This window comes from Cenococcum geophilum (assembly GCF_001692895.1).
Source record: "Cenococcum geophilum 1.58 unplaced genomic scaffold K441scaffold_32, whole genome shotgun sequence".
Classification (NCBI taxonomy): Eukaryota; Fungi; Ascomycota; class Dothideomycetes; order Gloniales; family Gloniaceae; genus Cenococcum; species Cenococcum geophilum.
In genome coordinates this window covers 307,502-329,509 of record NW_027137590.1, presented here as the reverse complement: position 1 = coordinate 329,509, position 22,008 = coordinate 307,502, and the positions used below count along the sequence as shown (strand labels likewise).

Sequence of the window (22,008 nt, the reverse complement as noted above, 5' to 3'; positions counted from 1 at the left end):
AGGATATAAATAACTAGATAGCCGTAAAGATCTTATTATAGACCTAAGCGCTACTATAACTAGAGCACCTTAACTCTTAAATTATAAGGGGATCTTGTAGACAGGGGGCTATAAGGACACAATTAGAACAGGATAAATTGGTAAAAGAGATGAATCCTTAAGGAGGTAAGGCCTCTGGGATTGTGGAGACTATATACTACGGGCACGTGCCTCTAGCACGTAACTGGTGACCATCTAAGGGGCGTTTGGGGGTTATCCTAAGGGCAACCCGAGGTGTCCGTAATAATATCCCTTATATTGCCCCCCCTCCCTTCCTACGGTCAGCCCCCGATCGCCGTTACCTTACGGTAGGGAGATTATAAGGGCTCGTTCTAAAAGAGGTTCGGAGAGATATTAGAGAGGTATTGGTATGCCACTATATATTATCTATCTATCTAACCCCTGCTTTAAACTCCTAAAAAACCTTAATAAGGAAAAAACATAATTAGAGAAAAGACGTGAGGATTGCTAGGAGACCTATTAGAAGCCTACTAGAAGCATGCTGGTGACTACCTAGGCTAACATAGGGATTTTTATATAACTCTACTTCTAAGCCTTTATACCGGTTTGTAATTAATTACAAGTATTATAGGCAATTTAGTATTCCAGTATAGTTCCGTAGAACCTTTTGGTATGGGATTTAATATATAGAGCCTTAGCTTACCGTCGTCTTTAACTGCTAAGATGTAGTCTATAATTCTTTCTTATAATCCTTTTCTTATAATCCTCTGCGTCACTAACGCGTTGCTCCCGTATTTGCCCTTAGGCTATTAAATACGGTTAAGGTATTAATTAGTTAGTTAAAGAGACTTATCTCTTAAGATTTGGTGTATATACTTTTAAATCTAGTAGTCCTATACTGTATATTTGGCGTAGCTCTACTACCTAGCAATTAGGGACATTTCGCGATAGTAATTGTAGCTATTATGCGATTGTCAAGAACGTCTATAACATTGTTCTTTAATACTATAGTATTATTTTAGGTCTAATTTAACCTATATACGTCTTTAATTTAACGTCTTAATTGCCTTCCCCTAGCCGCGTAGTTAGTTTTTATAAGGAAGTGATGGTTAAATAACTTATACGCGTGTTTCCTTCCTTCTAAATAACGCTATTGTAACGGAGTTATATTGGCAAGGTTGCGGCTATTCGCTAAAAGGGTATTAGATGGTAAAGTATAAAGACACTTTGCTTATTAAGCTTAATCCTTTTCCTTAATACCTTACTTCCCATTATTAACCTTTGTCCAATTTAGACGTATCTTTAATATATTATTAAGATTTTCATCTTTTTTATTATTAATTTAATATACCTCTTTATTCTCCTACTAACTGCTCTTCTAAGTAAATTCCATAGCGTATCCTAGCCCTGCCTTTATATATAGAACCCTAACCTCCGCTAACCCGTAACTGGTGCTAGTCCTACCTAAATAATTTTGCCTGCACGTCTTTAAAAAACCAGAAATCTAATAATAGGATTATGGAGGCTTATAATAAGACGTACTGCGTTAGATCTAATACCTTTAGTCCTTGTAATTAATGCATACGTACTAAAAGCGGCAGTTACATTAAGGTGAGTTTTTCTATTCTTAATAGATTTCCATTACTAACTTTAAGCTTTAATAGCCTGGGCCTAAGTGGCGACAATCCTTTAATGTCCTTAACTACTATATTGCCCGGGCTTTGTCTTATTCTAGCGCCAATACTAAACGTCTTAGTCGTATTTAAGACTATACTATAGCTATCTACACCGCCTATAATTCTTAGCAAGCTAGCTAGTAACGCCTAATATAAAAGTAAGGTTAGTATACTAAGGATAGGGTGCGGGATAGGGGTAATAAGAAGAAGGTCGCTGTCTACTATAGGAAGGAGTTCGCGTATACGCGTTAAGTTTCAAAAGAGTATAACATGATGTAGTATTAGGTAGGTTACCCTTTGGGTACCTAGCGGATAGGTAACTAATAGTTGCTATAGTAAGGTCTTGGTGGTTCTGGACTGTACTAGCCAGCTAACATCTCTATTTATTCTGGGCTTAAGTATATCTTTATTAACTATAAGCTTACTCCCTAAGAGCTTTGTTAGTATTGGTTTGGACCTAATATTAGTATTAAGCGTTTAAGAGTCTCTGCTCTAGCTATACCTCATTATCCTACCCCTGTTTTCATGCCTATTTATATACCTACTAAGGCATCTAGATCCCATTCTCGTCAGCCATTACTTAGTGGCCCAATGGACACTAATCCTACTCCTAATAATAATGCGGCGTAGTGGCTTTTCAGATTAGGCATTTGTGGTTTAGACTTTTAGGATTCGTTTTTATACATAGTAGCAATTAAGGACCTTAATTAGGTGCTTAGGAAGGCCTTATAAGGCTTTTAAAAAGGGCTTAGAAGTCCTAGAAATAATATTCCTAGTATAGATTAATAAATAGGAATACAATTCTAGCAAAATACCCTATCAACTCTATACTATATATATGAAAAGGCTAAGGACCTATCCTGCCTTAGGCCGTAGCCCTATCCCTATAGTTTCCGGAGCCTGTCCGTTCTATATCCGATTTAACCTATTTACTCTTTTTACAAGCTTTCTTTATAGGTTGTAATAACACCATAGTATTAGAGCGCTTTCTACGACTTATAGATTATAGACCTTAGTCCTAATATTCTTTTAGAATATCTTTATAATAATTAAGGTAATCCTCTAGTTTCTATATAGAGTCCTTAGCGGGCTAGCCTAGCTATTTAACTTTAAATTAAAGCTTATTCTTAACAGACTTATGGCGTAGTATAGCTTTAACCTCGTACCGCTCGCCTACCACCTTAGGGTGTTTAATTAGGCCTAGGCGGAAGTTCTTTTCCGGTAGTAGTCTATACTATAGCTCCAGTAGGTTTATATAAAACATTAGATACATATAGGCCATAGATAAGGGTAGCTAAAGACAATAGGCTAGCTTGCTAATTCGTTCCTTAACTTAGAAGGGACCTAGGTATCTTATATTAAGCTTCTTTAATAGTCGATAGGTCTTAATATTTGTTAAACATAATAGAACCTTATCGCCTACTCCGAAATGCTTATCCTAGTGCTTACGGTTATACCAAAGTCTCTACTACTCTTGGGCATCTTGTAGGCTCTGCTTCGCATACTTCTATTACTTCTCCCATTCTTAGAGATATCCTTATACTCTCCAATGGATGTCCTTTAACTTCCCAGTAGGATCCCATAACTAATTATACGGCCTTAGCCAGTAATTATTAGGTATACTATTAAACCTAAATAGTTAAACGCTATAGGTAATCTGGATTGGTGCATACTTATATAATATATATTACTTTAAATTATAAGCATACTCTATATACGGAAGTAGCTCGCACTAGTTGTCTTGCTAGTAGTTTAAATATATCCATAGGTAAGACTCCAGTTCCTAGTTCTAGTGTTTCGTTTACCCATCCGTCTATAGGTATAAAGCCGTATTATACTAGTAGTCTATCTTTAAATAGAAGCATAGGTCTAACTAGTATTAGCTTATAAAGACGCTGCCCCTATTAGTAATAATAGAGTATAGCTAATCTACTTTAAGAAAGCATTTCTCCTTAATTAGGTTGGCGAGCTCTTGTGCGTTAATTATCTTATTAACGGGAAGGTATTAGACGTACTTTAAAAACCTATTAATAAGTATAAGAACCAAATTGTATATTTGTTCTTAGCCATCTTTAGATAGCGGGAGATCCGTAATAAAGTCTATGGCGTAATATTACTATAGCTCACTAGCAGGGGGAACTAATTTAAATAGACCCCATGGCTTGTACCTGCGGATCTTATATACTTAACACTTCTCGCAATAGCTAATGTACTCCTTTGCTTCCTAATTAAGCCTTAGCCAATAGTATTTGCGCTAAAGTAATTCCACTATTTTTGCTTAACTATAGTGGCCGCCTAGAGGATTATCGTAATTCTTTATAAGAATCTTCTATTGTAGATTTACTTCTTATAGCACCTAAACCTTGCTACCTTTATATAATAGGCCTATCGGGTCTAGTTCCTAATAGTGGCGCCTAGCAGCTTCCTTTCCGTTACGTTTCCGGTCTACTTCTATATTAAGAATGGTATAGGAAGCGTCCCTCTATTGCACCTCATAAATAAGATCTATTAACCCTTTAGATGGTTTCTAAGTAAAAGCTATTTCGTCCTATACTACTCTAAGTATAAGACTAGATAGTACTATAGATCTTATAACTCTTTAATACGCGTATATTAGGAAGGCCGCTATAAGGTTAAAGTCCTTTAGTTATTATAGGGCTCCAAGTTCCAATTGCTCTATGGCTTCGCTATTTATTTAAGGGGATAGCTTAGTAATTAGAGATAGTGTATCACTAGGTTCCAAGAATGTATTAGGGACGTCCTGTCTAGGTATATTTAGACCCTTATCGGCAACGGACCGGGTACCAGCCAGAACGTTAGTAGAAACTAATAGGGCTTGCACTACTTAAGACTTAGTATATAGAGCTATGGGTACTTAAGTATTCTACACCCAAAGCTTATTCTATAATATAGGGAGTAAGATATTTATTATCTGTTTTCCTTCTCCCGTTTTAAAGCCTTTAGTATAGTCTAGCCGTCGTAACGGTTTATTAGCAGGGTTGTTTTCCCCTAGCTTGTATTCAATCTTAAAATTAAATTATATAAGCTCCTCTACCTATCTAGCTTATTAAGGTATAAGCTCCTTTATAGTTATAAAGTAGCGTAGATTATAGTAATCTAAAAGTATATAAGTGGTATAGCTCGTATGCTTAAGGTAGTGTCGCCACTATTTAAAGCAGTTAACTATAGCTAGTAGTTCCTTATCGTGGGTATCCCATGCGCCGTCACAAAAGGTGCTCCTTTTCCTGAGCCAACCAGAGGCTCTAGATTTAATTAAGTCTTGGCAAAATAAAGTTGTAGATTTAATTAATTAATTATAACCCAATATTATAGTAATAAAGCTTAAATTTAATATATAATTCGACTCTAGGTTAAACAAGGTCTGCATCATTAGAAGAACGTTTGCAGCCCATTGTGGTGGTTTAATCACGATAAGAAGCTATAGAGAGACGCGTGTTGATGTTTTGGTGTTCGCGCACGGGCCACAATAAAAGGAGCACCTTGACGGCGCATGGGATAATACCTAACTTTAGGTCCCTGGAATTTTCTGCTATAAAATGCTACTAGTCTCTAATGGAGCTAGGTAGCGTCTGGATGCCTATTAGGTTATAGTAGGATACTAGTAAGGGCAAAATTTAATACATTAGTAATCATTATTAATGGCTAATCTAGGTTAAAATACCGCAGTAATAGAGCTTCTATAAACTTTATATAAAGTTTTTAGAAGGCCTTTTAAACCTTTCTAAGCTATAACCATGGCTTATACTATTTAGTAAGTCCCTTTTTAGTTTTCTTTCTTACCGCCTTTAAGCTTTTTGCTCCTTAGGTTAGGTCTTAGGAAGCTTCTATAATATAGTTAGATAGGTATCAGGCGATATCCAAGTAGTTATAGATAAAGCGCCTATAGAAATTGGCAAAGCCTAAACATCCTAGTAGCTCTCTAGCTCTGGCTACTCCTAGATTATCTATACCCTTACTAGGTCTATAACTACACCTATAGGCATTATAATATACCCCAGGAAATTAACCTACTTGGTATTAAAGATATACTTTAACGCCTTAGCGTAAAGGCCCTAATTATCTAAACGTTCTAGCACTTCGCAGACGTATTGCTTATATTAATCCTTATCTTCTAAGTAGATTAAGATGTTATCTAAATAAATAATATATATGCGGTTAACTAGTCCCCCTAAGGCTCTGTAAATATATAATTAGAATATTATAGGCGTATTAGCTAGCCTAAAAGGCATTACCAGATACTTAAAGTAGCCGTATTAGGTCTTAAACGCGGTCTTTTACTTATCCCCTTCTTTAATACGGAGCCTATAATAGGCGTCTTATAGATCCAACTTTATAAAGATCTTCGCCCTAGATAGTTAATCCAGCATTTTACTAACTAGTAATAGTAGGTAACAGTTCTTAATTATAATCTTATTAAGACTATAATAGTCTATATATAGCCTTATAGTTCTATCTAGTTTTAGGATAAAGAGGATTAGCGTGCCTAACGGCAACTTATTAGGCCGGATCCATCCCTTTTCCAATAAGCCATTAAGGTACTCCCATAGAATCTTAAGCTCTTTACGCAAGAGGTTATAGATAGGAAGGTTTGGTGGTTACTTACCTTCTTTTAGATTAATTATATAATTATACTCCAAGTTCTACGGTAGGACTTTAGCTCTCCTACCTAAAAATACCCTTAGTAAGTCCCTTAGGCCTACTAGAATATTTAATAAATCGGGGTCGCGTTTATCCTCTATATTATCGTTAAGTAGATCCCAGAGCTCCCTTAGGATACTTACAGGCAGCGTCGTGCGCTATAGTAGTTGCTTATATATAGTTGCCACCGTATATTAAACCGTTTTATACGGTAGCTAATAGAGGGTAAGGAACTCCTTAACGCAGCGTTTAAGGTGCCGTAGTATACTCTCTATATATTGCTTAAGCCAGAGTAACCCGTAGCGGTTAAAGTATCTTATAAGATCCTTAAGATCGCCGCCTCCCTACAATGTCTCCGCGACCTATCTAGCAGTTCCCTATAGGGTTTCCGTTATAAAGGGGTTATTACCTATACTAGGCTTTATACCCATCTTGCTATTAAATAGGGGTTAGATCTAATACTCCTTTAGGTATAGAGTGTATACTATTTTACCTAGGGCTACATTCTCTAGGATATCCTTTAGGCTTATTAGTAATATACGCCCTTTTAAATCTTTATTATTCCACTATTTAAAGGCTCCAGTCTTAAAGCGTATCTTAGGATTTACTTCCGCAAGCTAAGGGTATCTAAGGATAAGGTTATAACCTACGAAGTTAGCTACCTAGAAGGGTTGCGGGCTAACTACCTTAGTGCGGTTATATATATCAGCTACTAATACTATAAGCTTATAGGCACTATATAGCTTAATCTAATACTTATCTAGGAAGCCTATAATAGGTTTCCACCACCTTTATAATAGGATAAGTTTATACTCTTTTACCAAATTATATTATATAAGATTAATTTCAGCGCCGCTATTATATAGTGCTTGGAACTATTATACCTTACCTATAGGAAGTATTATTTCTAGCTTAATAGCAATACGGAGAGTCTCTTTTTCTATATCTTACCCTAGTTATAGCTGGGAAAGGTCCGCGACTAGGGCTTTTTTTTTGGATTATTAGTGCAGTTATTACCCTACTTATTTTTCTAATGGGATCTACCTCTAGAGTTTTCTCTTAACTTCTTAGAGTGTTCCCGTAAAGGTGCCGGATGGGTATTAGGTTAACCCCAGGAGTCTTTCCCGTTATTTAAGGTTCCTAACTTTAACCCTTTTAAAGTTCTCTTTAAGAACGGCTTCTTTAAAGGTTAAGTCTGCCCTATATTACTACTAGAGTGCCTACGCTTCTGGTAACCCCCCAGCTTCCTGCCGGAAGAGGTCTAGTTCCTTACTACATCCTTAGCATTCAGAACCGCTCGTTTAAAATCCGCATATATGGTAATCCGCAGTAGGGCTTCTACGCGCTTTATTTTATTATAAATTGCTAGCTTAATTCTAGCCCAGATAAATCCGATCTTCTCCTTCTTATAAACGCTACCGTCCTTATTTTTAAAGGGCTTTAGATCTATTTGTTAAGTATAAGTTTCTACAAAGTTTATAAACTAGCGGAAGTCTTAACGGTCCAGCTGCGTACTATTCCAGAATTATTCTATATTGTTATATTATACAATATATAGATCTTAGGTCTAACCCTTTAGGAAGGTCTGTAGCTGTAGCTATATTATAATTTGCTCTTTATTAAGTTGATTAAGCGCAATCTAGTTTAGTAATTGGTCTTTAATCTTGCTAATAATCCAGCGTATACGCTCTTTGGTATTATCTTATATTATTAGCATCTTAAAGAAGTTATCTACCTCGCAAACCCAATCGTCCAGCTATTAGGCGTTAGGTCTATAACGAAGTTCTAAACTACTAGAGGCCTTAGCCAGTCGGTCTATATCCTTTTTCTATTTATTGCGTAGGTGCCTCTCTAAGTCTTCTATACCTCCTTAGGTAGGTACTAAGTAGCCCCTAGGAAGCCCTTAGCCTTAACTAGGTTATAAAAGAATTTGCCTAGCTTAGATTAAACCCTACTAGATATAGATTTGCCCTTAAAGGGTTCTAATATATTTATTAGTGGCTTCCTCCCGCATAGCTTCTAAGAGCCTTACGATAGCTTCCTAATATCCGTCTTAAAGGAGATTGGTATAGGGCTCTTGACCTTTTAAACTTGGGCCTAGAGAAGCTCCTACTATAGAGGTAGTATTAATACCAGTAGCTAGTGCGGGTTTCCCAATAAGCCTTAGGTCTTAAGTTAGTATTTAGGTTTAATTTCCTAAAGGGGTAAGCCCGCTTGGCTTGTAAGCAGTTTATACACCACTACTATGCCAATTATAGGCCAGTGGTCTTCTGGGAGGGTTCTGGTTGGGTCCCTAGTTAGATACGTTAGTATATTTCTTTAGCATTTCTAGCTTAGGGGAAGATCTTAGGGTTACCTCTAGCGCTTAATCTTTTAATTAGCCTAGGTAGGGCCAGAGGGGTTCTAGTTGCTTTTTAGCAGCGTTGTAACCGTTATAGAGGGTGTCTATATTTTCCTTAGCGGTAACCGTAGGTGTATAAGAGTCTTTAAGCTCCTAGAGCATCTGGGTATTAGGGCTCGTTTAGCCATCTTGCCCAGAGGGTTATATTATCACAATCTCTTGCTATTAAAGGGACCTTCCTACCTTTGCGCGACGGCTTTCTATAAGATATCCATAGAGTTTCCGTTTAGGTCGTCGCGAGATTTTAAGGGAGAATAGTAGTTATAAACAAAAGATATAAATAAATAATCTGGTCCTTAAAGCCGACTACCCTTCTAAAAAAGAGTAGGAAGGATTTAAATATAAGGGGATCTTATAGACAGGGGGCTATAAGGACACGATTAAAACAGGATAGATTGGTGAGAGAGATAAATCCTTAAGGAGGTAAGGCCTCTGGGATCGTGGAGACTATATACTACAGGCATGTGCCTCCGGCACGTGACTGGCGACTATCTAAGGGGCATCTAGGGGTTGTCCTAAGGGCAACCTAAGGTGTCCGTAATAATATCCCTTATATAAATACGGGCAGAACTAAAGATAGACTCTTTAGATGCCAAGATATGCCCTATTAACTCTATAGAACTAAACCTTATTAATAAACTGCTATAAGTAAACCGTACAGCCCCTTCTCTATAGGAGTACCGCAAAAAGGCAAAAAACGTTTTTAGCCCATAGTCCCTTAAAAGTGGATTGCTTAAGTACCATAAATAGCTAGTAGTAGTAGAGGAACAGAACTTACGGACTTGGCTTATTGCTAAAGTACATACCTAGGTCTCTACGGCCTACCCTAAAAAAAAATAAAACCTATAGGATTATTAGCAACCGCTACTACTGGCCTAAAATAATTATAGATATTAACCGCTATATACAGAACTATAATAACTACTATAGGTCTATAATTCCACGAGATAAAACCCTAGGACTATTAAAACCCCTTCTAATACCTAACCGCCCCTAGTAATATATCTCTATAGACTTTTATAAGCTACCTCTAAACCGTAACGGATATAATATAGTTATAATCCTAGTTAACCGCTTTGGCAAGCGCCTGTTCCTAATTCCCTATTATAAGAATATTAATACTAAAGAGGCAGCCCGGCTGTATATCTACTACGTCTACTAAATTTATAGACTACTAGACACTATTATATCCAACCACAGGCCGCAGTTTATATTGGCCTTTTAGAATAAGTTTACCTAGATCTTAGGCATTAAGCTAAAGCTTTCTACAGCATATTACCCCTAGATAGACGGTTAAACGGAAATTATAAATTAATACTTAGACCAGAGACTCCAGCCTTTTATTAACTACTTTTAGGATAACTAAGCTAAATTATTACCCTTAATAGACTACGCCCAAGCGACCCTACCCTACAACTCTACCGGATTTGCCCCTATTTAACTAGAAATAGGTTACCTACCCTATATAAGCTTTAACTAGGAAAGACTAAAAGGGCCCTAGACTATATACGAAAAACTATCTTATAAGAAAGCCTAGCAGTACGCTAAGCGCTTAAAAGAAGCTTAGAAAGTAGCCCGTATAAACCTAAAAAAGGCCCAGAAATTAATAAAACAGTAGGCGAATAAGCATAGGCGCGAGCCTAACTTTACTATAGGCGATATAGTCTAGGTTATAATAAAGAACTAGAAGATAAAACGGCCTAGCCGTAAGCTAGACTATAAGATAGTAAGACTATATAAGATTCTTAATAAAATAGGCAACTTATATAAGGTTAAGCTCCTAGGCTTAATTAAAGTTCACCCTATTTTTTTACCGGATAAGCTACGGAAAGCTATAAATAACCTACTACCTAGACAAAAGAATAAACCTCCCCTACTAATTTAAGTTAATAGCGATAATAAATAGGAAATTAAAGAAGTACTAGCTTGTAAACTTATAAAGGAAACGTTAAAGTATTATATTAGTTGGAAAGGATATAACCTAGACCCTACTTAGTACCCTATATAGAACTTTATAGGTAGTCCCTATAAGCTTTAGAAGTTTTATAGCTGTTACCCTAATAAACCTAGACCGCTAAAGTACCTAGATAAGTAAATAGAATGCTAGTATAATAAAGACGATAAGCTACTAAAAAAATATAAGAACAAGAACGCCCTAGAAATTTCTTAGTTACGTAAGGTGTTAAAATATCTAGGAACTTTAACCAGCAGTTAAAGTTATCTAATTAGTTAGATTCTCTTACTAAGACTTTTAGCGACAAAGCCTAAGGGCAGGCTTTTTTAGAGGGGGGGGTAATGTTACAGCACTGGCAGAACTTGACAGAACTTTGCACCGGTAAATTGCCACAGATTGCCATAGATTGCCGCATATTGCGATCACGTAACGCGAAGATCTTATAAAACACCAAACGGCGCTGCTCTTCTTCTCCTTTCCTTTCCCTAGCTTTAGATTCTCGTTTATAAACAATCTAATCGTATAGGCTTGCGCGACCCTTTTGCCGTGCTTATATCTCGATTAACTAAGTCGCTAACATTAAGTATAGGTATTAGATTATTCTTTAGGTTTAATATAATAGCTAATAAGGGATATTATCTTACTATTATAGGTTCCTTAGAAGTATAAAGTAAGGTAATTTATAGATACGCTACTTTTAGTAGTGTCTATAGTATTATAAAGATATAGAATTAGTTATAGGCTAAGCATTAGTAGTAAAAAAGGCGTAACGTAATGTTATAGGATAGGGGTAGTGGCTATAAAGTATATGTATTCGAGGAGTCTATAAGACGTTACGCGATTAATCATAAGGGTTAAGGGCGTAAGGAGGTAATATACCTACGCGTAGCTGATATAAGTTATACGTAAGGTGTATATAAGAGCACGGGGCTCTCCTATAGAGGCCCCTACGGTGGAGTTCCGTGATAGTTAGCAAGTCTTTAGTTAATTTGCTCTGTAGGAACTTTAACCTTCTTCTCCCTACCTACTAACTTATTTACTAAAATATTGCCCTCCGCCCCTTTCTTCTTCTTACGCTCTATTTTAGTTGTCTAAATAGTTTCTACGCCTCTAATTCTAAGCTTTTATAGTTATTAAAGAAGCTTAATACTTGTAAAGAGATTATTAAGCTAAACAATATGCTTTTCTAGAGAATAATGTGGCTTATCTAACTCTGTATCGCGCTAAGTAAAAAGATTAAGGACTACTACCTGCGTCTTTAAAAAGCCTTCCTTAGTAAATATTTTATCTAGATTAACTAGGCCTATTTTATTACCTTTCGCGTACTATAGCTAATTAAGTATATAGCCCTTATTCGCTAGAATCTATATTTTAAAGCCTTTAGACGTTAGTTTAAAAGGAATATTAATAATTTTAGATGCGTGGCCTATAAAGCGTTTAATTGTCTTATTAACTATAAGGTGGGCGCTAGGGTTATAGAGCTTCCTACAGGTAAGCTAAATGTATTTAGTAAGCTTATTAACTCTATTAAACGTAGATTATAGTGTAGGATTATTATTTAACTATAGTTCTATACACCAAAAGTAATAATTAAGCTCTTTATATCGTATCCGGCTTATATATTTTTTGACGATATACTCCAAGCCAGTGGTGTCTAAAAAACCCTAGTAATCCTTAATGGATGATTTATGTGTAAGGCCTATATAAATAAGCACACTAAAATACGCCCAGAGTTCTTCTTTGCATATTAGCTGCCATAGGCAGGCCCATAGCTTTTCGCCTACATTATTCGACGGGTATAGCTCTGTGTACTTATTCGTCCACTCTACCAGCTTATTAATGATCTTACTAGTAAAGAATTAGCTGAATATAGCGGACGGATCGTTTCGATTAAGTGTAGGAGGTAGATTTAGGGTGCTATGGTCGTCGAAATTGTTAATATGCAAAGGCTTAAAATTGGGCAGCTCCCATGGCTCGGGGGGTGATTTTTTAGCAACCTGATTTGGCGGAACTTTGTATTAAGTCGGTTGAACAAGATCTATATCTTTAGAGGTACGATTTAAAGGCATAGTTAATGGTAATTAATTGATCAAATCTATAACGTCGCACCCCAGGAAGCGAGCCACCCCCCCAAGCGAGCCACTTGCACCTAGACTTCTATGTATTAATAATAAACTCCACAACGCCTATAAATTAAATCTAAATAGCCCAAATTAAAGCGACTGCGCTTCTTATTACAGAAGAAAACGACTTAGAAGTTTTTGAGCACGCTGTGGGCGTGATATTGCACCTAGCGTCGGCCAATTATATGGCTTACCCCCACATTCCTCCAAAGCCCCCTTCTAGATTAATATACTATTAAAATAAGTATTTATAGGCTAGGGGTTATACCTAAAGACGTGCGCAAAGGACGCCTAATCTTAGTTATATTCGCCGGGGTTTAATACTGCTTTAGTATATAAAGCAACATTAAGCTCTAGTAGAGATATCCCTTCCTTATACTCCTTTTAAACCAACTTTTGGCTAGTAAGCTCTTGCTGTGCTAGATCCTCTGCCTTTAATCTATTAACGTTATCCTAGGTAAGGATTCTACCTTTACTTAAGAGTCTCTTACTACTTTTCTTATTAATTTTAAACTTCTAAAACTTTTTATTCTCCTTTCTCTGTATATACGCATTAGCGGCAAAGCCTATAGTAGCTTTAAACAGCTTTTTAAGACGCTGCTGTATAGGGGACTCAAGCATACCATCTGGTCGGCCAGTGGTTGATTCAGCGATTTGGTCTCATAGAGATTTAAGGTCCTTTACCGTCTTAGGCGTCTTTACGGGTTAAAGGCTTATATTTGTAATTAATAGATCTATTCCTAGGCCTATAGAGTCCTCTATACATAGTAGAGTCTTTAAAACAGCGGTAGGATTATAGTAGAAGACTGGTAGCTTTCCAGGCGTTGCAAATGGTCTCATAGGTAAACGCCTATACGTGCGCCACTAGGTAGAGCTTCATAAAATACTTCTTATTAACCCCTGCATGGCCATATCGACAGAAGTCGTCTACTTATATACCGTAGTAGTGCTAAAGAGGTCCAAAGCAGCCTACATCTAGTGGCTGAAGCTTATACGTTGAATAAGGTAGTAGAGCCACTAGAATAATCTTGCGCGATAGTGCATATTAAATAAACTGCCAGGTAAGGTAGCTCGAATGATTATCCATTAAAAGCATACGGTAGCTTTAAATATTGCCCTTAACATCCTCCACAAGGTGCTTAGTATGTTTGTCATAGTATTTAATATAATATATACCCAGCGAGTCATCCGTCCAGCCACTCTTCGAAAGCGCGTAGGTATATCCATAAACCTACTTATTTTCCTTAGTAATCTAATACTAAGCCTCCTAGTGTTGCTCCCCCTTCTAAATTAAGAATGGAGGCAGATAAGAGCCGTCGGCGTTAATTATCTCTATTAAAGAGACTAACTCCCGTGATCCTGGGTGTTAAGTAGACCGATTCTTTAACCTCTCCTTACTATTTCTGCCTAAGACAATCACCTAAGCTATCGCTGCGATACCTAGTATAACACCTTTTTCGTTAAAGTTGGATATAAATTTAGAGTGCTTAATCTAATATTTATTTTATACGCCTTAAAAGAACTTAAACTAGTTACTAATAATAACTAGATTATCGTTTTAGGCCCTCTAGCAATCCAATTAACAACTTATTATAGTTTCTAGCCCGTGGCGTTATAGAAATCTCTCCCCCTAATGCTTACTTATTACCCTGCCTTCTGCCAAGAACGAGCCCGCTATTATAGGAAGTATATTAACCCTTATTAGAAGGCCCCAAGACTAACATTCGTGTATCCATTGAATAATTTAATCTTCCTAATAATAATGCAGTATAGTCTTATAAGCTAGGTGTCGGGGGAGACGCCTAGTATGGCGATGTGTAACGGTAGATTGTGGTAGGCTATAGACGTCAGAGGCTTTGCGAATTGATGGCTTAACGCCCGAATTAAAGTCTTATATAGCTTTTTGTATGGTAGCTTCGGCTTCGCGAGAACTCAGTTTAAGAAGTGATATATTGATTTGTACAATAAATTTTCAATTTGGGTGTAATTTGGCAGGTGAAGAAGAAGAACGCGTACAGACGCGTATGGCTCGCTTGGGGGGATGGCTCGCTTCCTGGGGTGCGACGTTATAGGCTACACGCATAGTTTTGATTCTGGTGTTCCGCACGGACCACCTACTCAATGGACGCCAGCGGGTTAAGGGATATAGAGGTGTCCTTTTCCACCTTCTGCTCCTCATCTTGATATCCGAGTCCATAGACTACCAATTGTACAGGCTTGCATACGTTCTTTACGGCGCTCGTGCCTCAATTGACTGAGTCGCTGTGACAACGCCCACTAGTATTAATTAACCGTATACAACGCTTGGAATATTCAACGCCTCCTTTAGTATAGTAACTCTCCTAATTTAAATATAATTAAGCCTTGCTGGTCGCATATAAAGAGGGTCACTACGCGTAAGGGAGCGCTATAGCAGAGGGAGGTTACAAGAAAGGAATGGCAGGCGGTATAGAGAGATCTTAAACAGTAGAGGATTCGGGCTTAGATTAAGCGGATTATTAGGCATATTAAGAAGGTCATTAAGCTTAAAGGAGGTAACAAGTATAGGGAGGGTGCTACAGAGGCACTAAGACGCCTAAAAGCACCTAAGGACGAATGGGAGGATATCTAGATTTGGAAGGCGGTGAGCCAAGGCGGTCAATTTCCTGGCGGCAAAGACTTTTGAAAGGCACTTCCGTACAGCCTCCGCAATGGCTGGTACCACTTACGGCTGTTTACTAACGGTTGCTAGGCCTTTAAATAGCTAGCATCGCACCTTATACGGATTTTAGTGGGGTGCGATGCCAGCTTAAGCGATTAAACGATCTTTCGCAAACGACTGTATCCAGCCTTTCGTTGCACATGTAGGAATTAATGTTACGGAAGAGAGTGCTAGGAAAAACGCCAGCCTAGCAGTCAGGAAGAGCTCGAGCCGCTCGTATGCATTAACTAACCCTACCTAGCCCACCCGACCTTACATCTAAAGCAGCGAAAAGAACGGAAACGCATCGGCGAAAATCAAGGGGGTATATCCATCCATCATTCATCTCTTCCCATACGCAAAGGACATGAAGACACCGTCCAACCAAGCACACCATGGTAAAAAAAAAAGGAAGCAGCGCTAGAAACGAGATAGGCCAAAAAAGGCCGAACAAACGCCGACACAAACACGCCCACAAAGAAAAATAGAAAATGCCGTGATTACATGCAACCTAAGCGCTCATACATATTACACGTCTTATAGTCCCCTCTAGCACCAGGTTCATCACTTCCGCTCCCGCACAAGCCCCTCCGCCCCCTCCCAAACCCGCACCCCCGTTGCCCCATCCAGCAGCGGAATGCGCTCCAACGATGCCCCCCGCGCCTCGCCATCCAGCCCGGCCAACCCCGCCGCGGCGCACATGCTCAGCGGCTGCGGACTCAGCCCGCCATCATCGCCCGTCGTGTCGCTGCCCATGCTCTTCCTTTTTTCCGCCACATCGCCCGCCATGAACCCGCCCGGCGTAGTCACACTCCCCGGCGTCACACCGCCCGCGATGTCCGGCGAGCCCTGCCACTTGGCGACATCCGCCCGCAGTGCCTCGAGCTCCTTCTGGAAGCGCTTCCCGAAGACGTCGATGTAGTAGGTCGCGCCGTTGTAGACGCTCCAGATGAAGACGACAACCAGGAAGCCGCCGCTGGCCCACCGGCTCCAGAACCAAAGCGGGCAGGGCGTCATGGTGATGCAGGCGTAGACGTACTGGATGCCCATGAAGGCCGGCTCCTGCAGGTACTCTGGCAGTGAGAGCACGAATTTGCCGAGGATCGTCGGCGCGTACGAGCGTCGGAGCCAGGTGAAGCTGGTCGGGCGTCCCGCAGCGATTTTCTCGCGCCGTCGCACTGTGATCAGTACGTGGTATGAGAGCTGCCAGAAGGCGTAGGGGATCGTGGCCCAGAGCATCATCTGCGGCAGCGTGTAGTGCTCTGGGGACGAGGGCTCCGAGGTCTTGATGTTGTAGATGGCCGGGAAGCGCGTCGCTTGGAGGTCGAGCGGGAGGAGGTGGACGAGGCAGTGCAGGGTGACGCAGGGCATGATGTGGATGAAGAGACTGGAGCCATGTTAGTGCGGTGTTGGGTATGATGGTAGGGAAAGGAGGAGGGGATAGACTTACCTAGTCACTTTGTCGAGGGAGTGGAAGACGAGCGAGTTCCGCCACATAGCGATTGCGACGGCGTTGTTGCCATAGGCCAGGCAGTACGTGCTGATGAACAGGCGTTTCGAGTTCGGGAAGACCCAGATGCTCAGCACGCAGAGCAGGTTGACGAAGTAGCACAGATCAGCGAGAAAGTAGTGGTAGCCTCTCTTGAGGTACGTGTAAAAGCGGATCGGCATGAAGTAGAGCAGTTGCAGCGTGTACCAGTAATGGAACCACTCTGGATGCGCGCCGACAAGATACCCGGAGATGAATATATTAAGCACGCCGCATATGAAAGATACTTTCTCGCGCCGTGTGATAGTCTTCGAGTCGTTCCACCGCTTGCCCAACCTCTCGACGCCCTCGCGCATCCGCTTCTTGTACTTGTCGAGCTGCTCGTCGGGCGTGGGCAGTCGCCGGCGCCATTCGTCCACCACACGATCTTTCGCGTTCAGTCCGGTCGATTTGAGCCGCTGTTGCTGCCGCCGCACTTTCTCAGTTTGGGCTTGGATCGAAGTCTGAATTTTCTCGAGACGCTGCGACAATGCGAGGTTTTCCACGAAATCGAATACGGTGAGACGCTCAAGTGGCGGAAAGAAGGAGCCATCATCGGATGCATCATCCCTGTAGGCGCTGCTATTCGAGAAAGAGGGATGTCGCGAGAGGCGTGGTGTTGGAGGCGAAGAGGGAAAACCGGGCACCCTGCTCTCGTTCGGCGGAGACCCGTCTCCCATTAAAGCGGAGGAGCCATAGCTTGAGTCGCCTGGTAGAGGCTTATTTGAAAATTCTGAGGTTCCCCCGGGTCCGGGCTGCGGGAGGGATTTTTGAGGTATGGGAATCGGATCTGACATGGCGGGGCCTTCCTCGTCGACTTTATGGAGGTCGGAGGAAGTGCGGCGATGTGAGGGCTTCTGGTAGTAGCGCGGCGGCGAACCTACGGCCATGGTGGCTTGTCAGTGATCTTGTAATCTGCGTTCTTCATTCCTTTTTTTTGCAGACGAGCAGGAAACGAGGAAGGTGGAAAAGGAAACATTGGGGCGTACAGTTCGTCTATCTATGTATTAGGGCTTGAGTGCTCATGACAGGATAAGCAGACAGGGTCCTATGATCGCGGCCGTGTGACTGTGGGGAGCAGCAGGCGGTTGTCTTTGTCGTTGAGGTTTGAATCGAGGACGTGGTTGAAGAGGGTGCGTTGATTGGAGTTTAAGCTCTAGGCGTCATAGTGCAGTGCCAGTAACTTTTCCTCAGGCGGATAGGGGGTTTTTGACACCGAGGCTACAGTGAAACGGTGGCTCTGATTACGCTGCAGCTCTAGGAGGGTTTGCATTGACAGGGCTTGATGGTAACAAATAATGTACAGATGTGTAGAGTGAAGATATTGCAGTATAGTCCTTGAAATGAGTCTTTGTTAACTGGCACAACTAGGTAGTGGCAGGTGTTCTTTACAGGGCCCTGATCAAAACATCTCTGTTCGCTACGGCGGACCGCAGCCAACATCGCGACGCGCTTCGAGAGGCGACGCGAAGGAGAGATGGTTTGTGGCATGAATATCATCAACACCATAGTCATCGCACACCATGATCATTCACGATTAACGTCTTTACGACTAAGACGTCCTTATTATTCGTCCATCTCTGCGCCCTTCAAATAATTCTGTTAACCTTATCCGCTATTCGAACCGCGGCGCAATGGGTAAACTCGTGAGACTAGAGCTCAAGGGCATGTCCTTTACTACAACTCCCAATACACTATATTGACAGCTTCTAGACTTCAAGTCCTACCGCGGCCACCACGTCTTGCTGTTCGGTGACTCCTACTTCACTTCCATCATCGGTCCCAATGGCTCTGGCAAGTCCAACTCGTAGGTACCCCACTATCCTAGCATTCATCCAATCTCACAATCGCGTGCAGTATGGATGCCATATCCTTCGTGCTGGGTATCAAATCCTCACATCTGCGCTCCACTCACCTCCGCGATCTCGTCTACCGTGGGCGCGTGCTGCGCACCTCCAAGATAAACGCCGACGGCACGGCGACCGAGCAGGTCGCAAATGGCGACGCCGAGTCCGACGACGAGGGCACCCAGCGCAGCAGCCAGCGCAACGACCCGCAGTCGGCATGGGTCATGGCCGTATACGAGGATGACGCGGGCGAGGAGCAGAAGTGGAAGCGCACCATCACTAGTGCGGGGCAGAGCGAGTACCGCATCAACAACCGTGTTGTCACGGCGAAGCAGTACAACGATGCGCTGGAGGCCGAAGCTATCCTCATCAAGGCACGCAACTTCCTCGTCTTCCAGGGCGATGTCGAGGCTGTTGCCTCACAGTCGCCTAAAGATCTGACGCGGCTGATCGAGCAGATTTCAGGCAGTCTGGAGTACAAGGCCGAGTATGATCAGCTGAAAATTGAATGCGAGAAGGCTATCGATGACCAGACTTTTAAGTTAAACCAGCGCCGTGCCATAAATGCGGAGATTAAACAGTATCAGGAGCAGAAGCAAGAAGCCGAGGAATATGAGCGGAAAGCGGAAGAGCGAGATCAGGCTGTTGTCACGCATGTGCTTTGGAAACTCTTCCATTTCCAGCGCGTCATGCAAGAATCTGGAGAGCAGATTCAGATGCATCAGGAAGAGCTGAAGGAACACAAACGTGGCGTTGAGAAATACTATCAAAGGCTCGAAGATGCTAAGAAGGACCAAGCCAAGGTTGCACGGGATGTGTCGAAAATTGAGAGGAACATTAGGAATAAAGAGAAAGAAATCGAGGAGAAAGAGAACGGCCTTGTCCCTATCGATGAAAAGATCCGCATCTCGAATCGGGATTTACAGAAGTATCAAACGCGAATTGCCGAGATTACGAAAGATCGCGACAACCAAGCTCGTGTCGTGGACCAGCATAAGAAAAATCTCGCTACTGTCAAAAAAGCCCAAAAGAAGTGGGAAGATGAATGGAAGCAGGTTGCCCAGCAGGAAGGTCGGGAGCTCAGTGAGGCAGATCTGCAAGAGTATAACAGACTACGGAGCGAGGTTACCAAGCGAACCTCTGGTGATCAGATCCAAGTCAATGATCTCACCCGTCAAGTCAAGACTGATGAGGAGACTCTCAATAGCCTGAAGAGCAAGGTCGAGTTGTCACAAGCCCAAGTCCAGAAGCTCGAGGATGAGATATCAGAGTTACAGGACCGACGGCAGAACATAACTGGGCAGATCAAGCAGACAGAGCAGGAAATAAATACGAAGAAGAAGGAATACAACCAGCTCACTTCGGAGCGTCTACGCAGTGCGCAACTTCAGACCGAGCTCAATGAACGATTGCAAGACGTCCTAACTAAGTTGCTCGAGGCTGACAACGGCCGGAGGCAAAGCGAGAAGGAAATGCGTGCTCGAGAGATCGTGGCTGCGATGAAGCGCGTCTACTCCAATGCCGTCCGGGGCAGAGTTCACGAGTTGTGCAAACCAAAGCAGAAGAAGTACGAGGCTGCGGTTAGCACCGTACTCGGGCGACATTTCGATGCCATAGTGGTGGACACAGAGAAGACAGCCAAGGACTGCATTCAATTCCTCCGTGAGCAGAGATACGGTCAGGCAACATTCATTCCGCTTGATACTATACAGGTCAAGGGTATCAATTCAAATCTGAAGGGCATGCATAGAGGCATGCGCCTGGCTATCGACACTATCGATTATGACAGCTCGGTCGAGCGAGCTATGTCTTATGCCTGCGGCAACGCAATTGTCTGCGATGATCTTGCAGTCGCGAAATATCTCTGCTATGACAAAGGCATCGAAGCCAAAGCCGTTACACTCGACGGAACCGTCATTCACAAGGGCGGTCTGATGACAGGTGGTCGCGGCCCATCCGACCGAAACACCAAACGCTGGGAAGACACAGAAGTCGAAAACCTTCGCAAAGTCAAAGACAACCTGCTAGAGCGCCTCGCCGAGCTACCCAAAGGCCATCGGCGCGGCACAGAAGAAGAAACCCTGCAAGGAGAGCTCGCGGGGCTGGAGCACCGCCTAAACTTCGCCCAGGACGAAGTGAAAGCTCTAGACCGCAACATCCAAAGCAAGAAGAAAGAGCATGCATTCGCAAGGAATCAATTCCAAGAAACGCAGCCGAAATACCAGGAGTTATCACAGCGACTGGAACGGCTAAAGAGCACTCTCAAAACCTTCCAGGACTCGGTGAGCAGAGTCGAGGACGAAGTGTTCGCGGCATTCTGCCAGCGTCTGGGCTACGAAAACATCCGGGACTACGAAGCCCAGCAAGGATCTCTGCAGCAAAACGCCGCCGAGAAGAGACTCGAGTTCACGAAACAGCGCAGCCGGCTCGAGAACCAGCTGAGCTTCGAGACCAACCGGCTGCAAGCGACAAACGACCGCATCAGGGCGCTCGAGGAGCAGTCACAGCGCGACGAAGACCTAATCGTCTCGCTGCGCGCCGAGAAAGACACCATGCAAGATAGCCTGGACGTGCTTTCGGCCGAGCTCGACTCGTTCAAAGCAGCGCTGACCACGCAGCAAGAGAAAGCGACGCAGAAATCCGACGTCGTGGGCGAGCAGCGCCGCGAGCTCGCCAAGCGCAACAAGTCTGTCGAAGGCGTCCTGCGCGCCGTCGCGGCCCTCGAAGCCGAGGTCCAGCGCAACTCTGCCGGCCGCTACGCGCTATTGCGCAAATGCAAGATCGACGAGATCAAGATCCCGTTTGAGCAGGGCTCGAAACCGCTCAGCTCGCTGCCGCTGGACAACATGCTAGGGGAGGACCAGGGCGACATGGACGTGGACGAGGACCCGGATGCGACGCTGCAGGTGGCCGAGGTGCAGGACTATGGCATCGAGGTCGATTTCGACGAGCTGGACGAGGAACTGGAAAATGTGTGCCTGATCTCCACTCCCTTCCGTCCCTTCCTTTCCCCTGGGCTACACCCTGACCCAACTTTACGAGCTAGAAACTAACGCTACCCACAGGATCCATCCCCCCAGCGCGAAGCCATGCTCCTCGAAACCATCTCCAACCTCAGCAGTGCCCTAGACAAAATGTCG

The 22,008-nt window shown here is 42.4% G+C and overlaps 2 protein-coding genes across 2 annotated transcripts; one reads left to right on the top strand and one right to left on the bottom strand.

Annotated features, from left to right (window-relative positions):
• The first annotated feature begins 13,765 nt into the window (after positions 1 to 13,765).
• K441DRAFT_726743 (uncharacterized protein) lies at positions 13,766 to 14,257 on the top strand. Its single transcript, XM_067654149.1, has one exon. It carries the CDS (start codon positions 13,958 to 13,960, stop codon positions 14,105 to 14,107), a length of 150 nt encoding a protein of 49 aa, XP_067501885.1. The 5' UTR covers positions 13,766 to 13,957; the 3' UTR covers positions 14,108 to 14,257.
• Positions 14,258 to 16,057: 1,800 nt separating this feature from the next.
• K441DRAFT_570166 (uncharacterized protein) lies at positions 16,058 to 17,911 on the bottom strand (the record flags this gene model as incomplete). The annotated part of the gene is made up of 3 exons (XM_067643901.1): positions 16,058 to 16,204; positions 16,304 to 16,880; positions 16,944 to 17,911. The coding sequence occupies 3 exons, from the start codon at positions 17,909 to 17,911 to the stop codon at positions 16,058 to 16,060; spliced, it is 1,692 nt and encodes a 563-aa protein (XP_067501884.1).
• Between the last annotated feature and the right edge of the window lie 4,097 nt (positions 17,912 to 22,008).